At 39.3% G+C, this 22,070-nt stretch overlaps 1 protein-coding gene across 4 annotated transcripts in view; it reads left to right on the top strand.

Annotated features, from left to right (window-relative positions):
* The first annotated feature begins 1,087 nt into the window (after positions 1-1,087).
* Positions 1,088-22,070, top strand: part of LOC126299520 (uncharacterized) — a 181,504-nt gene continuing 160,521 nt past the window's right edge. For 2 of the 4 annotated variants that reach the window (XM_049991490.1, XM_049991487.1), the window contains exons 1-3: positions 1,107-1,522; positions 1,745-1,791; positions 14,656-14,828. In XM_049991490.1, coding sequence (XP_049847447.1) covers positions 14,657-14,828 — 172 coding nt within the window. In that variant the 5' untranslated portion in view covers positions 1,107-1,522; positions 1,745-1,791; position 14,656. Of the gene's footprint in view, positions 1,792-14,655; positions 14,829-22,070 lie in introns of all 4 variants that reach the window. The other 2 variants (XM_049991489.1, XM_049991488.1) reach the window with 2 other exon arrangements.

Below are 22,070 nucleotides of genomic sequence, written 5' to 3'. Positions count from 1 at the left end.
CGATCAAGAAACGCCAAGACCAAGCAGGAGTACAATTGAAGATGAAATTGGAGTGTCAATGTGCGAGGAAATGGAACACGAGGTGATGTAAAACAAAACAGGTTCGCCCTGCAACTCTCGCAGTAAATTTACGTGAGATAACTGCTTTCGCTTTAGCAGCCACTGTCTACACCATTTTGTTTCTGCGGTTGGTCTGAATGTTTTTTGCAACACAAGTTGCGAACACAGACCACAACAGAATTTCCTCCATTTCTATGTTTCAAAATACCTGAATTAAATTTTTGAAATTTACGGAGAGCGTAGTCACTTGCCACTGATAATTCTTTTCTACACCGACAGACGGCGGGCGAGTAGTAGATTGGGGTTTGTGTCGTTTGAACATACCACATTTGCCGCGATCTTTTGCATGTACAGACATCTGCGCCGATGTCTGCGCAGACAGGTCGTTGCGTATGGACCGGGCTTTCGAGAAAACCAAAGTGTATCTTTGAAAGGATCGCAGCCATAGTAGTTCCCGTGATGTATATGCAAATAAAAGCACGTGAAGCATCTGGGCGACGCCATATTGGATTTTAATAAGCTTGAATTACGTGTGTTTTATATTATAACTTATGTACTGTAAATAAATGCTGCTCCAGAACACTAGTACCTTGAAAATCTCTCAAAGAGGTACAATTTATTGATATTAAATCTCAATTATTTATTATTAAGCATGAAACATGGAAAAGCGAGCGAATCTGGTGAAAACAAACTACCACTCAGGACTCAACACATAAAAGGAGTGACACATGTGGGAGAGAATTAAAACGTGACTTCGTCTGTCTGCCACTTATAAATCAGAAAAGAAATTTCAAAAGTTATTTATTTTAGGAGACTTCTTTTTCCAAACAAGAAAGTCTTCCGGTAAAGAACGTATGCAGATGAAACACATTCTGCTCCTGGTACAGGCACATTCTAGATGCTGTTTTTCTTGCAATTAATGAACGAGATGAACATATAAAGAACTGCTGCTTTAAAACTACCGCAGCCACCTAGGTGGCATTGAGTCACGACGCTACCGACAACAGTGACATCTATGCTATGCCTTAGAGACAGCCAAAGTATATCTTTGAAAGGAGCGCATCCACAGTACCTCTCGTGACGTATATATAAATAAAGGCACGTATCTAAACGTGAACTGACAAAGTTATACAAAATAAGACTGAGTACAACCAGTTTGACAAATAAGAATCTAATTGCAGAAGATATACAATATACGAAGCAACTTTCAATCTTATTCATAGACAGTCAATAATCTTGCACAATAAAAGTATTGCACAATGCTATGGGCAATCTAGGGTTAACTTTAATTGTGGTTCCTCTGAACTGAGACAATAGATTGAAAGTGTAGTGTTGCATTTCTTCTCAAATGAAGTCTTTGTATTGATTTGTCGTTCACATCTTTCTGCCAACATATTTGAGTTTCTCATGATGATGTTTTGAACTTCTGCAGATGCGATGCAGAATGCGACATTATGTGGTGGTGTGTATGAGTGAATTTGTATAAGAGGGGGGAAAAAAAAGAGAGAGAGAACAGCCTTCCAGTGGCTCCTTCTTTGTGTCAGTTCACCTTAGACTTGTTGCGTTATACATTGTGGAAGTGCCATGTAATGGGTATTGAGATAAGAATAAACTAATAAGTGTATTGCATCAAATCAGGTTGTGCATATGTTAAATTCACATATGAATGCTTTCGTTTTCTCAGCAATTATTGTGCTTCAAGTGAATGGGAAAAATACGTTTTAATTGAAGGTGAGTGTGTGTTTATTTGTAGTCCTTTAGAAAACATACAAAATATGCAGTTCATAGAAGTTAGTTTTGTTGTGACGTTACGTAAATCAACAAGACAGACAGGTATGACATCTAAAGTTTCGCTTCATATGCACATAACTGCGTGAGCTGCACCTGATAACGCTAGATTATAATTTAAGAAAAGCTACAATTGTGTAATAATTATGTAACCATAACAATAATATTATTAACTTCATACATAGACTGAAGTTTATTTTCCAGACAATTACCGTAATTTTGCAAATAAATAAATTTATCAAATTTGTGCACAACGAATTCAGATTATCTATGTTTCAGTTCTTTACAATTTAAGACTTTCGATTCTAAAGTTTGCTCACTTTAAAAATTTGTGGTGTTGTATACCTCTCCACTAAAGATGACAAAACTTTTGAATATTCTCGAAGTTGAAAATGAAAATCACCGCAGGAAGTGGTGTTGCAGATGTTATTATCGATGATGTTGGTTGGTTACATTCAACAGTGGTATCATCCTGCCCCCTTTTCCAGTATAAATGATATGATTGTTTTTCTTAATACATTACTTTTTTTTTTTTTTTTTTTTTTTTGAAATTAAGAATCAAAGCCTCTTAGGTGTCTTAGAAATGGCACTCTACATGTGTTAGAGAGATTCAGTTTTTACGTAACAGTTCTCAATTAGGTTTTTGTAATTCACTACTGTTGAATTGTTTCCTTCAATGAGAACATTGCCTTCTTGTTTTGCATTCTCACTCAATTGGGAGAGAATGTTTCATCTTTAAACGCTGTTTAAGTGGATGTGGTATTAAACTGTACCCTTCCTTACTTTATATGGTCAGCAAACAGGTAGTATGTGATTCTACATTCAGATAGTTCATGGATTACAACTGTTTGAGAAAACTACTTTTTTTATTCAATGGGAATGATTCAATTTTTTTGGTACAACTCACACTTTCATTCCAAATGCATATAGTCTGTAGGCTACTTGTTTTTTAAGACTGTGGTGGATGGTTTGTGGAATTAAAGGGACCAGAAAGATTGTGGTGAATAAAGCAGATTGTGCCTCAAGCTTAATGCATTACCCAGAATGATTCCGGTATATTGACCGTATCCTAATTGTACCACTTTTGAAAATATATGTTTCGGAGATAATGTATTCTACATATAAGTAAAGGAACTGTTTGGTAGTGCACTTGGCAAGTTGTTGCAAAAATGGCAAGTGATTTCCTGATTTATCTTTTATTTTCCATATACATGACTGAATTTTTCCTCCTGTGTGTCAAATGATTTACTATGGTTTTCATATAGGGACACTACCCTCCAAACCTAGTCGATTGATGGATCTGCCTTTATTCATTTATACTTTGTGTTCCATAAATCTCAACATGTAGAGCCTTCAGGAATATGGAATGAGTGAAGTTGTACACTGATAGACACAGCCACTGCAGGCTATTTCTGTACAACAAATTATGCAGTTGCTAATCCAATATGCAGTTGCTGTTTTTATCTAGTGTGTCCAGGCTGGTACTGCACCAATTTTAGGTTTCAGTCAAATGTTTTTGTAGTAATACCAATCCACAAAAGTTCAAACAAACCTTTCACATCACCACAATTTCCTCCTGCCAGCAAGTGCATTTGGGCTGTAGCAACAAAGGGGAATGGGAAATTTATTGGTGAAAGCATGTAACAGTTTTTTTGGTGAAATTTTATACTCTTTAAGTAGGAAGACCATTCTTTTTACTGCAAGTCACTTCTTAATACATTTTTATACTTCTTAAATTATTTATTTGTTTCTTAGAACTGAAACCATACTTTAAATTAAATCATCTAGAAGTTGCGTACCACGAAGTGTTAAGGCAATTACTAGACAGTTATGAGTCTTCCTCCTTGTTGAATACACTTCAGTCAAATGCTGCTGTTGCGACAGTTATTTTATGCTGTAGGAAAGGTAGAACATCGCGGTTTAATTTACGTATTTGTATTATATTTTACATGTGACAAAATTTTGCTATTTTTTGTGGTGTTAGCTTGCAGCCTAGTTGTTAAGTATAAGATAAAATGAAGCTGTTGTAAAACAGCTATGTGACCAGAAAGACATGTTGGAAAAATGATTGTCTAATTTATTTTTGAACTGGTTTTATTTAAAATCAAACAAGAATGTAGGCCTAACATATTATTCTGTTAGTGCTACAGTTATGTCTTCAGCTGACAGTGGTGGTCACTGTATCATGATTATTACAGCAGCACATGAAGCAACATGCGTGAGTTATTGGTTACTGCTAAAGCAGTTTAGAGTGGGAAGTAATTGTTTCTATTATGGCGTAATTGTCGCAGATGATAGGTTTCTTCTCTACATCGTCAAGATTTCAGATGAAATCCATAGCTTCATATGCTAGGTCATTGCTCAGAAATCTGACACAGAGCTTTTGGAAACAGAATGTGTGCGTTTAATATTCTTGGGGTGAGGAAATTTTTCTACCAAATTTTATGGATAAGTTAATATCAAATGCTATAAATCTTTACAGATAAAGTTGTAGGTAGTGGCCAGCAGGCACAGTAATTACGGCAATAAATAATAACTTGCACTCCCGTCACTTAATATGAATACTTTTATATACTCACAGCGTATACACAGTGCCTGTAGCATAGAGTACATACTACGAGAACTGGTATTGCAAAGATACAATTGTTCTTGCTGTGATATTATTGGGAAGGGGGGGGGGGGGAATAGAGCCAGTGGTGGTTCTACATCCCAACAAAGTGATATTTTCACTAAGTTCTATTAAGATTTTATGAAACATGACGTGTGCAAGGTATTGATTAGTTAACCAAAGTTATCATTTACATAGTGAGATAGTGACAAAGTTTCTTCTTTACACTCGATATGTATTTCAAGGTCCTCTGCATATGGTGTACTCACAACTCTCAGTCGGGTTGTGATTTGCTCTTGTTATTGCTTTGTGGCGCATGTCTTGCAGGGGTCTGATGCTTTGTAGGGTTATATCAAGTCATTCAGTGAAGTAGTTCGTGTCTGACAGGATGTAGATTACTCTCTTTTGATTGTATTGTGAAATGCATGCTGCCTTGACTCCGTCTAGTCGTTTGAGGTTTTGAATGTGTGAGGTGTCTCCATGTAAGTCGTATTGTAAGCTGTCTGATGCACTTGTTGCAACCTTTATGTCAAATAATCTCAGAGCTGTTCTTACAGATAGTAGATTGAGTTTATTAATCTCGGTAGTTGCATTTTTCGCTCTTAGTACCCTATCTCCAATGTGCTAGGAAAATAGTCTGTTACCTGCACTATAATAGCTAGGCTTTTGTAACTTTTGACTGTTTCCAGTTTTTGTTCTCCACAGGTGAATTTGTCATTGTTTGCGGGGGTCCCTCCTTTCTTGATTGTAATTGCTTTTGTCAGAAATACGGAAGCGTCCGATCCCGCCCGTCTGCTTTGACCCATGACGTCACAAATATGGCGGAAACGACCATAAACCACGTTTCCAATATGGTGCATATAAAGGCGGTACGTACACATTATAAGGACAAAAATACATTGAAAAACAAACACACACACTTTCCACAAAAAGCCTAATGGCACTAACGGGACAAGCGAGGGAAATGGAGTGTTTTTGCGTGGGAGCAAACTAAATATAAACAAATTTAGATACCCACCCCCATACAAAACCACATAAAACGACGAAAAAAACCGACATCACAGAACTCCCCAAATACCACTAAACACAATATCATCTGGAATCGGACACTTCCCTTGACCTATATAGCTCAGCAGCAGTTCCCGATCCCATAAATTAGGATCAAACACTTCCCTTGGCCTATATAGCTCAAAACCATCTCCCGATACCAATATCAACATACAGAGCCACACATTGGGATTGAACACTTCCCTTGACCTGCACACTGTTAATTTTATCCGTTATATCCATTCCTGAACAAAAACGACAACCAATTAATTTTAATAAAATTACCACACGATGTACAGTGAACAACACTAAATTAACCTTCACACAAAATCGTTATCTCACTGAAACGAATTCCACTACAAACACAGCCGACACTCGAACAATTCTGGATAATGAGCAAATGCAAACTGAGCCCATTACACCACACAAACGAAAGCCCTGAACATACCACCAGAAAGCACAACAAACCACAACACGATGACATCTACAAACACGCCACACTCACAAACCAAACTCTGTGCCGTCATGACGTCACACACGAGAACACCCTTACGTCACAGGTCAAAGCCGACATGTGGGATCGGACGCTTCTTTTGACCCCTTTTGTCTTATCCTTATTTATGACCAGGACATTTTTGTGGGACAGTTTTTCACATTTGTTAATGGCTTCTGCGATGACACACTTCTCTCTTATAGTAGGATCATATCATTGGCATACATCTACATTTTCACTTAAGAAATTGTCACTTACATTCAGTTCATTTCTTAACCTAATTCAGTAAAATTTTTCCCAGTTTGTTTAAATTATTTGAGACTTTCAAAAATCTGATTTCTCAGGCTGTGCAAAGTAGACTTTTGTTTCAGACACATTCTACATCTATGCTCCATAGCCACCTTGGCAAAAGGTCTTTCTTTACCACTATCACTTTTCCTCTCTCCAGTTCCAGTTGCAAATAATTTACGGGAAGAATGATTGTTAGTAAGGTTCTGTGTGACTTTGAATCTCAAATTTTTTATGTTTTCAAGAGTCTGCATTCTTTGACAGTTACATCTTAAAGCTGTGTTACTGTTGTTTACCTGCTGTGGACTGCATTAACAGATACGACATAATTGAAAGTGGCATAAAAGCTGAAATCTAGATAGTACAGAAATTAGATATAGTAGTGCATAGTCAAAAGGAGGTGTACTCTTTTAAAAAATTACCATAGATTCTCTTAGCAAGATGTACACTGAAGTGACGAAAGTTATGAGATACCTCTCAATATAGTGTTGGACCTCCTTTTGCCTGGCATACTGAAACAACTGTATGTGGTATGGACTCAGCAAGTCGTTGGAAGTCCCCTGCTAAAATATTAAGCCATGTTGCCTTTGGAAAGTGTTGCTGGTGCAGGATTTAGTCCAGGAATTCACCTTCCAATTATGTCCCATAAATGTTTGATGGGATTTGTGTTGGGTGATCTTGGTGGTCACACCATTTGCTCAAATTATCCAGTGTGTTCTTCAAACTAGTCATGAACAGTTGTGGCCCATTTACATGGCACATTTTCATCCATAAAAATTCCATCTTTGTTTGGGAACATGAAGTCTGTGAATGACTTTCATCCCTGACAGTGCTTTGTATGTGCAGAGAAGTTATCCAGAATCATAGTTTTGATTTATGTAAGTGACCCTATAACTAGATGGACGAGTTCATTCTGAGGTGCAGAGGAATACAAGGGCATAGTACTCTGAATAGAATTGTTTCTAATAAAGCCCTGTAATGTTGAGTCCAATCTTCAGATGGATGAAGATGAAAATTGCAAATTCAGCTGTGGATACTGGATTGAAGGTTATCTACAGTTTCATAACTGGAAGCAAATGATTACGGTAGCCTACCCCAGTAACTTGCAATTGGTTCAATTGTAGAGATCATTGTGATAGCTATTTAGAGGTTGAAAGGCAATCATTTTTCCGAACATGAAATGGTAAAAGGGGGTAGGATTAGCTGCCATGGTGCAAGGTACCCACATACTGTAGTAATTTTTGTAATATGGCTGAAGATGTGGATTTCAATCATTTTCAATTCCACATACACACATCTTTCTCTCTCACCTATGCATTTTTTAAATAGCGTTGCGAAGAAACTGTTATGACATCATATTCACTGAAAATATTTGCAATTTCTGTCTTTATGTAGTTATAACAGTTTCTGGCTCTAGATTAATCAGTCAACAACATTTCAGCACACTGACTTCACAGTAGATTTGACCATCTGGTGTGTCCTTCACAAGCTCTGTAACAAAGGATGGTCTTAATCATATTGATTTAATTTTACGTCTATCACGTGCAGTCTGAAGATGTCATTGACGAAAAGTGTCATTCTCATAGCAGTGTTCGTATTGGAGCATCACTCTGAGCCACACTTATAAACGAGCAGCGATAGGAACATCGATAATTTCCACATGAGTGTTCTTCACGAGCATTGAGAATGCTTGTGAAATACTCGCCAGACTAGAAAGACAAAAAGCATCATAATTACAATTGTTTTAGGAAAAATTTGGAATGAAGTGACAATTAAATTGAAACAACATTTATGTGCATTGAAGCGCCAAAGAAACTGGTATAGGCATGTGTATTCAAATACAGAGATATATAAACAGGCAGAATACGGTGTTGCAGTTGCCAACGCCTATATGAGACAACAAGTGTCTGGCACAGTGGTTAGATTGATTACTGCTGCTACAATGGCAAGTTATCAAGATTTAAGTGAGTTTGAATATGGTAAAACATCAAATCTCCGACATTGCTGCAACCGGAAAAAGATCCTGCAGAAACAGGACTAGTGATAACTGAAGAGAATTGTTCAACATGACAGACCAACTCTTCTGCAGATTTCAATGCTTGGCCATCAACATGCATCAGTGTGCAAACTATTTAACGAAACTCACTGATATGGGTTTTGGAGGCGAAAGCACACTCGTGTACCCTTGATGACCGCACAACACAAAGCTTTATGGCTTGACTGGGCCTGTCAACACTGACATTGGACTGTTGATGACTGGAAACATGTTGCCTGGTCAGACATATCTCGTTTCAAATTGTATTGAGTGGATGGCCGTGTAAGTGTATGGAGACAACCTCAAGAATCCATGGACCCTGCATGTCAGCAGGGAGCTGTTCAAGATGGTGGAGGCTTTGTAATGGTGTGGGTCGTGTGCAGTTGGACTGATAATGGACCCCTGATATGTCTAGATATGACTCTCACAGATGACATGTACATAAGTATCCTGTGTGATCACCTGCATCCATTCATGTCCATAGTGCATTCATATGGACTTCAGCAATTCCAGCAGCACAATGCAACATCCCAAACATCCAGAATTGCTACAGAGTTGCTCCAGGAACATGCTTCTGAGTTTAAAACACTTCCACTGGCCACCAAACACCCCAGATATTAACATTATTGAGCATATCTGGGATGCCTTGCAATATGCTGTTCAGAAGAGATCTCCACACCACCTTACTCTCAGGGATTTATGGACAGGCCTGCAGGATTCATGGCGTCAGTTCTCTCCAGCACTACTACAGACATTAGTCAAGTCCATGACATATCGTGTTGTGGTCCTTCTGCGTGCTTGCAGGGGCCCTATGCAATATTAAGCATGTGTACCAATTTCTTTGGCTCTTATGTGTAAAAAAGTTTTTCAGAGTAGTATTTATAATAGGTAACACTACATTCTGGAAATATAAGTTTTTAAGAGATCATAAGTATTTGTGGTCCAATAATGCAATCTTCAAATGTATGCTTTATGGCACATTTATTGGCCATGAAGTAATTTTTGCTGTAAGATAGTATTCAATATCATCTCTGTCAGTTATTAAATTTATTAGACATTTCCATTTAACAAAAATTGTTAGTCGCATCTACAAACTTTAATATGTATATACTCCATTTAAAATACATTATATCAAAGACAAATTCAACAATTATTCAAAAGTGTGATAACCTAATGTTGATATATTCTTTGTCGCCATCCAACTGAAGCTTTCCAGTAGATAAATCAGTATTTATAAACTTATAGCTAGCATCAAGCACTCCTTGTAACACAATAGAACATTATGTTTATGTTTTTTGAGCACAGATCAGAATTGGAAAGGCTAATAATACAAATATGTTTTCAGTTTACACTTCCTAAACAGGTGGAAACATCCAAATGATGTTGTAGCAGTAGCAGTAATCTACTATTTTTCTGAACTCATCAGTATATGCAGTTTTCACATTTGACAATTTGACAGTCATCTCATCTAAATTTAGTTACCTCTTTTTATGATTTTTGCAGCAGTTGCGATCAAACAAAAACATTATGCTAATAAAGAGCTGACCAGTACACAAATGGCTGGAAAAAAAATTATAATTCATTAAAGCATAATTTTGTTTTTTAACAACAGCAGTACAAGATAAATCTCAAAGCTTATATGATAAATTTAAGACTGTGTTAGCTTCCATTCCAAAGAAAAAACAAATACACTGCCCGACACCACTTCACTCTGTTACAAAAGGTCTGTCATTAATGGCCTGTAGAAGCTAAGAGCCACACTAGCCTTCAGTCATGCTTGTCTTTGACACTCTTACTGGTTGTCACAGCTCCAACATACACCTACACTATGTGGTCAAAAGCATCCGAACACCTGGCTGAAAATGACTTCGTGGCGCCCTCCATCAGTAATGCTGGAATTCAGTATGGTGTTGGCCCACCCTTTGCCTTAATGACAGCTTTCTCTGTCACAGGCATAGGTTCAATCAGCTGCTGGAAGGTTTCTTGGGGAATGGCAACCCATTCTTCAAAGAATACTGCACTGAGGAGAGGTATCGAAGTCGGTCGGTGAGGCCTGGCACGAAGTCGGCACGCCAAAGCATCCCATAGGTGTTCTATAGGATTCAGGTCAGGACTCTGTGGAGGCCAATCAATTACAGGGATGTCACTCTCCGCCACAGTCCATGCATTAAGAACAGGTGCTCGATTGTGATCAAAGAGCTCAGTTGCTATCACCAAGCGAGGTGGCACAGTGGTTAGCACACTGGACTCGCATTCGGGAGGACGACGGTTCAATCCTGTCTCTAGCCATCCTTATTTAGGTTTTCTGTGATCAGCCGCTTGATCATGAAATCCAAGTTTTCTTACCTCCCGCCTAACTGTCATAGTACTTGCAGTGGATCTTGATGCAGTTTGGAATTCCTTTGTGATGGTCTGGATATATGTCTGCCTATTACACATTACAACCCTTTTCAACTGTCAGCGGTCTCTGTCAGTCAACAGGGGAGGTCGGCCTGTACGCTTTTGCACTGTACTTGTCCCTTCCCATTTCCACTTCACTATCACATCGGAAACAGTGGACCTATGGATGTTTAGGAGTCTGGAAATCTCGCGTACAGACATATGACACAAGTGACACGAAATCAACTGACCACTTTCGAAGTCCATGAGTTCCACGGTGTGCCCAATTCTGTTCTCTCACGGTTTCTAATGACTACTGAGGTCGCTGATATGTAGTACCTGGCAGTAGGTGGCAGCACAATGCACCTAATGTGGAAAACATATGTTTTTGGGGGTGTCCAGATACTTTTGATCAATAGTGTAGGTGACAAGTCATGGGATAACAATATGCACGTTTACAGATTGTGGTAGTATCACATACACAAGATATAAAAGGACAGTGCATTGGCAGAACTGTCATTTGTACTCAGGTGATTCATTTGAAAAGCTTTCTGAAATGATTATGGATGCACAATGGGAATTAACAGACTTTGAATGGAGAACGGTAGTTGGAGTTATACGCATAAGGCATTCCATGTCAGAAATCATTATTAATTCATTATTTCGAGACCTATAGTGTCCAGAATGTGCTGAGAATACCAAATTTCAGGCATTACCTCGCACTACAGAGAACACAGTGGCTGATAGTCTTCACTTAATGACCAAAAGAAACGGTGTTAGTGTTGAGTTGTCAGTGCTAACAGGCAAGCAAAACTGCATGAAGTAACCATAGAAATCAATGTAAGATGTACGACAAGCATATCTGTTATGGCAGTACTGAAAAGTTTGGTGTTAATGGGCTGTGGCAGCAGACAACCAACATGAGTGTCATTCCTAACAGCATGACATCGCTTGCAGCACCTCTCCTGGACTCACGACCATATCCGTTGGACCGTAGACATCTAGAAAACTGTGGCCTGGTCAAATGAGTCGCAATTCCAGCTGGTAAGAGCTGATGGAAGGGATCAAGTGTGGGACAGGCCCTATGAACCCATGGAACCAAGTTTTCAACAATACACAGTACAAACTGGTGGTGTCCTGGACTTCATTTACCCAAACAACGATGGAATTTTCATGGATGACAATGTGCCATGTTACAGGGCCACAGTTGTTTGCAATTGGTTTGAAGAACATTCGGGACAATTTGAGAAAATGGTGTGGCTACCCAGATCGCCTGACATTCTCCATTTATGGAACTATAGAGGCCACATGAATCAGTGTTTCTGCAAGGGACTTCCAACAACTTGTTGAGTTCATGCCACATCATGTTCACTGCACTATGCCAGGGAAAAGAATGTCCAGCATATTATTAGGAGGTATCTTACGACTTTTGTGACCCCAGTTTATATTTACTGTTAGCCAGCACATACGTACCATGAAATTCCTCCATAGAGAGATTCTTCATCGGAATTAAATGTTCCAAGAGGGCTACACGTGTAATGTACAGTTTTGGTAGGAATTATTTTTAAAAATAATTGTTCATTTATGTGGTGACCACTTAGTAGTCCTTGGTCCCCACATCAGTGGTAAGTGCCTTCAAGAGATGAAACTGGCTAGTTTTCAGAAAGTTTAAGTTGATACCTCATATATTTGGTTGATTAAGCAGCATATTGAGAATAATTGATAATGATACCATATCATCTTCTTCTGTGGTAAAGCCCTCTTACACAATACCAAGAAATTAAAGCCCCGAATATTCTCAAAGCTCTCACTGAAGTGATCCATTACTTTGGGCAATCGAGTTGGAGACAATTTTGTATTTTCTTTTCATGGTTTTGCTCAGACTTTTTCTCATTCTGTAGGTTTACTGAATGAAGTAGACTCAACATAGTTTTAGATGGTGGTAAATACACTACCTCTCTTTTTGATTGTTATTCCACTCAAACTGATGATTTTACTGTGTCAGTCTATTTATTTAGCATGAGATATTCACAGTGTTGCTATTGACAACTGGGACTAGCTGTGGGATTTCATCACAAATGTTCTGGCAGTTAAATGGTATGAGGTTATTATTTGTACCTGAAGTATTCTTGCAGTTTAATAATATGAACTTATTATTTTGTTGGCTGCATTTGACTTACAAGATGTATTTTCTTCTGTCTGTTTTGTTTGGGAATACTCTCTGAAGAGGCCCACAAATACTGGCAGGTGGGTATGGGGGCCAGGATAACAATTGTGATGTTATATGGATATGGTGTGTGTTCTTTCAGACATGTCCGAAAGAACGGACACCATTGATGACCTGCAGCCATCGAGAACAAAATTAGAATTATATTAATACCTTCAGCTGCTAACAGGTGTTGATATATATCAACGGGGACAGGTGAAAATGTGTGCCCCGACCGGGACTTGAACCCAGGATCTCCTGCTTACATGGCAGACACACTATCCATTTGAGCCATCGAGGGCATGTCCGAAAGAACAGACACCATATCCATATAAGTGTATAGTTCTGGCAACACTGGCCATGACCTTCTTCTTCTGTGCGGATGCACACACATTCTCCGAACTCTTATGGGACTTGGTAAGAATGTCTTCCACGAGTAATGAGTGTGTGGGGGTGGGACACTACAAATGTAGTGTGTGGAGATACAAGGTGAGAATGTGGGTCTCGTGGGAGGCATGCGCGAGATGGCCCCTGCAGTTGCGCTATCCTCTGTGCTCTCGGTGGTTCAGATGGATAGAGCGTCTGCCATGTAAGCAGGAGATCCCGGGTTCGAGTCCCGGTCATGGCACACATTTTCACCTGTCCCCATTGATATGTATCAACGCCCGTTAGCAGCTGAAGGTATTAATATAATTCTAATTGTGATGTTCATTGTGTACACACTCTGCTACTTAATTAGCTACTGCTTTTGTGTAGTGTACCCCTGATTTTTGAATCGGGCTTACATAGTTCTACAAAGTAAAGATCTTTACAGAAGCAATGGAGTATCTTGATACTATCCACCATCTGTCTCCAAAATGGGTAATCCTAGTCACATTGAGATATACACTGTCAGTAGAAAGCTCTGCTTTCACCGCATGAACAAGATTCATGATCTTCACCCCATCAGCTAGTTGCTTGTGGGGAATGGGGATAGTTGGATAATGGTAGGTATCTGATGTCATTGGTACTGACATGAGGTGAAAATTGTTAGCCTGCACCCCCAATAGACATCTGTACAACTTTTGTAGCAAGGTAATGTTATATAAAGTTCACGGCATGACTTACATCTTGTCTTGGGTCAGTGTATTGGCTCTAATTGTTTGATGATGAAATGACTGACATTGTATATAAGATTAGCAGTCTCTTGATACATGTTGACTTTGATGCTATAAATTCCAGAGGACTACTTCTCCTTTACAGTGGTAACTATACTTACATAACTTTCTGGAGGAGTAGGTTTCAAATCCCATCCAGACACGTGGTTTTGGTTTTCCATGCTTTGCCTTAATCAAGTAAGGTGATTGCTGGGAAGTTCCTTTAGCGAGAATATACTTTATTTCTTATGCTGTACTTCTCCTATATGAGCTTAAGCCCTCTCTGAAAAGACCTTGTTGTTAGTGGGACATTAAACCCTGATCTTTCTTCACCAGAAACATGTTGTAACTGTTGTGCTTTTCAAGTCTGCCATTGTTTTAACACTGTTGTGTGCACTGTCTTTTAAAAACATCGAAGACTGAAAATTGTGCTTGCATTCAAGAGTGTGTTAGTCAAAGATAATTAAAAGCTGATGAAATGAGAGCACTTAGAATAGTGTTGTGAGAATTTGTTTTATCTGACATTTTGTGGAACATGGTGAATATTATCAAATTGTGGGATATAATTTGTGCAGCATACATAAGTAAATTTTGTGTGTAATTGATGTGTTACAGGATGAGTGAACCAGCAGGTGGCTCGGATAAAAGTTTTGGCACTGATGTTGCTGGAAATGCAGTATCAGGGAGATCAGCAAGATCTGCTACGTTGGCAAACCTGAAAGCATTGTTCCAGCACCAGTTTGATAATGAGATCATTACTTGTGTAGCTGCAAGTTTTGGATGGAATGGTAAGTGGTATTTTTCTAAATATTCTATATTCTGACAAATTTAATGACAGTGATAATTGGTGTGAAATTCGTGTTCTCTCATTTTACGTTATGTGAAATGAAAGGGCTGACTGTTTGGGTAATAGTTTTTCTAAGTTGATTTACTGCTTTAAAATTGGGCTGCTGGTTTTACCACCTACATTTAATGACACCTGAAATCGTTGTGGGCCTTGTAGTGATGATCAGAAATATATTAAGTCACTTTGTCATTAAAAAATCCTGCAGTTGTTCTCAATTCAAAGTGAGGAGAACTATTAAGTTCACCGGCAATACCTTCTGATAATATCTTGCTTCTCCATTCATTGACAGTACACTTTTCAGTCACATTTTGTTGTTTACAGTGAGGTATTTGTGAAATATGAACTAGAAGTAGAAAATAAAAGCCTATACAATACAGATGGCTAAAGCTGTAATAATGACAAAGTAAACACTATATGATGGAGATGTAAACTAAAACTGAAAGTTTCAGGACCACTAAGTCTTGATGTAGAGGTAATGGGAGAACAGTATGAAAATGTGATAGAAAGGAAGATAGATCAATCAGAACCTGGGATTGATAGAAATTCATGAAATTTAGCTGCCTGTGGGTGGTTCCAAACTAAAGAAAGCAGGATCAGACAAAAACTAAAGGTCAGAAATTTCAGTAATCTCTTTGCATGTGTTAAATAACCAGGAGAATAGTATAAGTAAGTAGTTATGCAAATATAGGTTGTATGGTTTAAATGGGCATAGAGTCACTTATTTATTGAAGTGTTTTCTTTATCCTCACCCACCTCATGATTTTTATCTCTGTTTTGCTGGTTGTGGGTATGATCTGAATAGGTTGTTAATTTTCCATGCCAGTTTTGTATCTCTTGCTCATTACCAGTTTTCTTACCTTAATTTCATTCTTTCTTCATTATGTGTTTGTGGATTGGGGGGAGGGGGTTTGGGGGGGGGGGAGGTGGAGGTGGTAAAGCTGCCTCCTACCAGATGTTTGGTTTGAACACCACACTGCTTTACTAGTCATGGTCTGGCCCTGAAGCTGGTGTACCCTTGCCCTCCTCAGACTGAGTGAGATACTTGAAAAAGACCAGCTCCTGTAAAAATATCAGATCTCTCACCCTTCAGCCTCCCTCGCCATCCACCCACTCCTCTCCCAAAACAGTATCTGTTTGGACTCTGCAACTTAATCCAAGTGCCACCTAGTGGCAGCTTCCAAAATGGGCAGGTCAGACTGTCCAGTATAGTCTGCTCCCTGCCGGGAGACCTTGCAACCTACGTGCGGAAGTGGATCTCCCAGGTCTTCTGTGTGTGCAGTTAGGATTAGCTGCCATTGTAATGGCTGAAGCAGGTAGCTTTGATACCCCGTAGCGCACAGACAGGCGTGTATGTCTCCCACCTAAGCCAGGAGCCGCAGTTGGCGCATTGCCTATGCATATTGTAGAGTTTATTCTAATAAACACTTATAACGTACAGTTTGTTCTGTCCAGTTATTGTGAGTGGAAATATGGGGAGGACAGTGAGTCCTCTCGCACTGTACACTCAAACGTCAGTGTATCACCACAGGAAGAAGAGCCTGTGCGTACATTTTCCGGTCCTCCGGGCTGGATTCAGTGACCGCGTGGAATTGACCTTTGTGCTTATTCATTTTCTGGTATTTGTGAACTTTTAAAAAACCACTTGTGAGCTGCGCACGGTATCGGTTTCGTTGGTGAGCGCTAACGAGTGTCCCTGGGCCTGTTCGAGACTTCGACGATAACAGCCTTAACAACGGTGAACAGGGACATATTTGTGAACATTTAATGTGTCTCAAACTCAAACGTGAGAAGCACAGAAACATGTCAGTGCCAGCATCATCGGTGACGTCACCTCCTGCTCCCACCGAAACTTCGCGCCTTCAGAGACTGCAATGCCCGCCACGCCAGCTGCCAGTGCCCATGACGGTGCTGCTGTTCCAGTCCGTACTGCCTCATATTGCCACTGCAGCCTGGTAGGTGCAACTGTTGGCTTCCTTCTATCATCTTCCCAATCCTAAACTGGAATCCTCAGAGAAATAGAAATTAGTCAAGCAGAGAGGTGTAGCAAAGGCCACTCTCTCGTGCTTAGCGAGCTTGCTGCCGTCTGCAGACAGTTCCAGCATCGAAATGCTGGAATCAAAATTAAGTTGATTGACTCGTATTCAGGCTGATTTTGAGTCGTCTCAAACACGGCTGGAAATTGAAGACGAATCAGCAGATCATAGTAAGGACAGGGCAGAATTCGAGGATTCGTGTCACTTTGTTGAATCCACTATCAAGGGTTCAGTGAAGAGGTACAACCAGCTTTTGCAGCCTTTATGCTCGAATCCGTCAGGTAGTGTCAGTTCTTTGAAACTACATTTTTGAGTCTCATTATGAATAACAAATTGATGACAATCAAAAACTTCATTACCTTAGTTTGTCTTTGCGAGGTGAAGCTAAAGACATGTCGAAACATATACCTGCCACAGCAGGAAACCTATCTATGACCCAAAAACAATTGCAGCCACACATGCTAAGGCTTTGTTGGCCTTACCTTCGGTCGACCATGGCGTAGCGAGTGATTATGGGCAACTAATTATTCATGTATTTAGCCATTTGAAGGCCTTAGAACCTCTCGGACCTGATGTTCCACTTCATGAAATTATTCTTTCAGAGGAGATTCTGGCTAGTATGCGACCTACGGATCATCATGAGTGGGAGGTAAAGATGTCTGGGTCGACATTCACCACATTAAATCAGCTAATAGTTTTTTTTTTTTTGGAAACAACACCTCAAGGGACCTGCAAGGAAATGCCAATAATTAAAGTCAAATGAGACACGTGAGGAGGGCTCATCTGGCTCATGCTGATACTGAGGAGTCACTTAATTTTTGTAGTGAACCTCATATTATCACTAAATGCAAGGGGTTTCAATCACTAAATGTTGATGAGTGGCAGGCATATGTAACAAAAAATAAGCTTTATTTTTTGTGCATCCGCTCTGGTCATTTCTCGACTAAATGCAAGATTTCTCCTAGTAAGACTTGTAAGGGAAGGCACAACATACTGCTCCTCAAGCTTGCTGATCCAAGGAATGGACAGAATAGTAAATCAGGAGGCCATTCCTTGGCCCATCAAGCTATGAATGGGAAATCAAACCTCCATTGTGATGTTTTGTTGCCAGCAGCTGTTGTCAACATTAAGGACAGCATGGGTTGACAGCAGGTTTGCAGAGTTCTGATAGATAGTGCAAGTCGGCTATCATTTATATCTAAGGGCATGGCAGAGAAATTAAAACTGAAACAAAGTAAACATTCATTTCTTGTGAAGGATGTAAACAATGCCTCTGCAGCCTCAATGTCTTACATGTGCAGTGTTGAACTGTCGTTAGGCTCCATGACTTTCATGTTAGAACCACTTGTGCTTTCATAGACAATATCACCAATGACCTACCAGAGAACAAGATAGTTACAAGGTCCTGGAGTGTCCCATGTAATATTCTGCTTGCTGGTCCAGAATTCAACAAGCCTGCCACAGTAGATTTAATTCTTGGTGCTGAGGTTTTCTTTGATGTTCTTTGTAAGGAAAGGCTGGTGAAACCAAGTCATCCTTCACTGTTCAAAACAAAATTTGGCTGGATTTTGTCTGGTTGGGTGCCTTCAGTTGCATGTAACATGCCTCGTTCTACAGTGACCTCATGCTTTGTTAGAGGTGACAGTTCAGATGCCAAACTGCAAAGGTTTTTGGAGTTAGAGGAACTGTTTACAAAAACGATGAGTAAGCTGGATAAAATATGTGAGGCTCACTTTCAGCACCAGATGAAGAAGGGAGATTTGTGGTTCGACTGTCAGTGAAACTGTAAACCCTTAGGTGAATCACAATAACAAGCCTCTTGGAGACTGACACATCTTGAGAGGAGATTTAAAGGGCAACCGAATCTGCAGAAGGGATATGCTGCATTCATGCATGAATATGCTGAACTGTAACACATGGAGATCTGTAATTCTCAAGGTATTATTGGTCCAATGTGTTACCTTCCACATCATGCTGTCTTCAAAGAATGCAACCCCACTACTAAGTTGAGGGTAGTATTTGATGGCTCCGCTGCCACTTCTAATGGAGTATCTTTAAATGATATCTTGATGGTTGGTCCCACTGTCCAGCCAGACTTATTTTCCATTATTATAAAATTTCGCTCATTTAATGTGGCTCTGTAGGCTGACATATCAAAAATGTATTTCCAAGTGTGTCTCTTTCCTGATGACAGGAACTTCCAGAGAATTCTGTGGTAGAAACACCACCTGAGCTGATGCAAGAATATAGACTATGTACACTCACTTATGGAATCACTGCTGGTGTCTTTCTTGTTACCAGATGTCTTCAACAGTTGGCTTTGGAAAATCAAAACAGGTTTGCAATGGCATCGCAAGTGTTGATGTCTAGCATTTATATGGATGCCATCTTAGTTGGATCAGCTATGGAAGCTGAAGCTCAGGAACTTCAAACTCAGCTGACTCAACTACTTGCTTCTGAGGAGTTTCCACTGAGGAAATGGCATTACAATAGTCACAAGGTCATGGAAAAATTTCCTGTGCAGAACAGAGAAACGACTTTGCTTTGTCATCTTACTGATGAGCAAGCCATAAAAACATTAGGGATATTATGGCACCCTGGCTCTGACACATTCCAGTGCCATGTGCAGCTGAATAGTCATCGGCTCTCAAAGTTTACCAAGCGCAATGTCCTGTCCACAATAGCATCAATCTATGACCCACGGGGGCTTCTAGGTCCAGTAGTCATAAGAGTTAAATTTTTCTTGCAGCACTTGTGACAACTAAGCCTTGATTGGAATGAAATTCTTCCATCCAACCTCACTGATGAATGGAATGCTGTTTGTGTGCAACTGCCTTCCCTAAATGGTATTTTGATTAACAGGAAGATAATTCCTTGCCCCCAGTATGTTAAATTAGAAATTAATGGTTTTTGTGATGCTTCACAGTTGGCATTTGGTGCATGTGTATACGTCAGAAGTGTTCTTTTCTATAACAGTGTGCTGGTCTCATTGGCTGCAGCCAGATCTCGGGTTACCCCTGTGAAACAACAGTCTCTTCCATGACTGGAATTATGTGGTGCTCTACTTCTTGCTTGACTCATTCACAAGGTGGCCAATGCCTTAGATATCGTAGATAGTGGCAACATTCATTTATGGATGGACTCCCCAGTAGTTCTCTGTTGGCTGCAGCATAGTCCTGGAAAACTTTTTTATTTATTTATTTACACATCAAGTTCCATAGGGCCAAATTGAGGAGCAAATCTCCAAGGTCATGGAACGCGTCAATACTTGAAATTACAACAGAAAAGTAATAACAGGTAAAAATAAATGTTTATGAACCCTAAAAACGTCAGTCCATAAGTTCAAGTAAACACAATCAACAATACAATAGGAATCAGCTTAACTTTTCTATGAAATCCTCGACAGAGTAGAAGGAGTGAACCATGAGGAAACTCTTCAGTTTCGATTTGAAAGCACGTGGATTACTGCTAAGATTTTTGAATTTGAGTGGTAGCTTATTGCTCGAGAGCCAAGGAAGTCTGATCCAAATGCAGGTTTGACTCCTGCCGAGTATTAACCGAGTGAAAGCTGCTTATTCTTGGGAATAAGCTAATATTGTTAACAAGAAATGGCAATAAGGAATACATATATTGAGAGGCCAATGTGAAAATACCCAGACTCGTGAACAGGGGTTGACAAGAGGTACGGGAACATAACACCACTTATTGCCCGAACCACCTTTTTCTGAGTCAAAAATATCCATTTAGAATGGGAAGAGTTATCCCAAAATATAATACCATATGACATAAGCGAATGAAAATAAGCAAAGTAGACTAATTTTCCTGTTGAATGATCACTAATGAAAATAAGCAAAGTAGACTAATTTTCCTGTTGAATGATCACTAACTTCTGATACCGTTCGAATAGTAAAAATGGCCATATTAAGTCTTTGATCAAGATCCTGAATGTGTGCTTTCAATGACTATCTATCTGAACACCTAGAAATTTGAGCTGTTCTGTTTCACTAACCATATGCCCGTTCTGTGAAATTTAAAACTTCAGGTTTTGTTGAATTGTGTGTTAGAAACTGTAAAAACTGTGTCTTACTGTGATTTAGTGTTAGTTTATTTTCTACAAGCCATGAACTTAGGTCATGTACTGCACTATTTGAAACTAGGCCAATGTTGCCCACATCATCCTTTAATACCAAGTGTCATCAGCAAACAGAAATATTTTAGAACTACCCGTAATACTATAGGGCATATCATTTATATAAATAAGGAACAGTCAGCCCCAACACTGATCCCTGGGGCACCCCCCACTTGACTGTACTCCACTCAGACCCCACATCACAGCCATTCTCAACATTTTGCCTTTGCTCTTGCTGCCTGTTGCTAAAGTAAGAGGTGCACCATTTGTGAGCTACTCCCCATATTCCGTAATGGTCCAACTTCTAGAGCAATATTTTGTGATCAACACAATCAAATGCCTTTGTTAAATCAAAAAATATGCCAAGTGTTCAAAACCTTGTGTTTAGTCCATCCAGTATCTCACAGAGAAAAGAGAATATAGCATCATGAGTTGTTAAATGACTTCTAAAGCTGAACTGTACATTTGATAGCAAATCGTGTGATATAAAATGATCAGTTATCCTTACATACACGGCCTTTTCAAAAACTTTTGCAAACACTGATGGCATAGAAATAGGTCTAAAATCATTATCCTGTTCTCCCTTTTTATAAAGCGGCTTTACTACTGAGAATTTTAATCGCTGAGGAAGCTGACCTCGTAAAGGAATAATTACAAATATTGCTAAATACGGGGCTAACATGTGATGCACAGTACTTCAATATTCTGCTAGACACTCCATCATAACCATGAGAGTCCTTAGTCTTCAGTGATTTAATTATTGACTCAATCCTCCTCTTGTCTGTATACCAGAGGAGTATTTCAGACATCGGTCTCAGAAAGGCATTTGCCAAGAAAGTTAAATGATTTCCTGTAGAAACTAAATTTTTATTTAATTCACCAGCAGTGCTCAGAAAATGATTGTTAAATATTGTACATATATCAGATTTATCAGTAACAGAAATATTTTTACTGCTAACTGACTATTAGTTAACCTTGTGCTGCTGACCAGACGCTTCCTTCACAATTGACCATATGGTTT

This window comes from Schistocerca gregaria, chromosome X (genome assembly GCF_023897955.1).
Source record: "Schistocerca gregaria isolate iqSchGreg1 chromosome X, iqSchGreg1.2, whole genome shotgun sequence".
Classification (NCBI taxonomy): Eukaryota; Metazoa; Arthropoda; class Insecta; order Orthoptera; family Acrididae; genus Schistocerca; species Schistocerca gregaria.
Note: the sequence above shows the minus strand (reverse complement) of the source record. Positions and strands in the feature narration are given on the sequence as shown.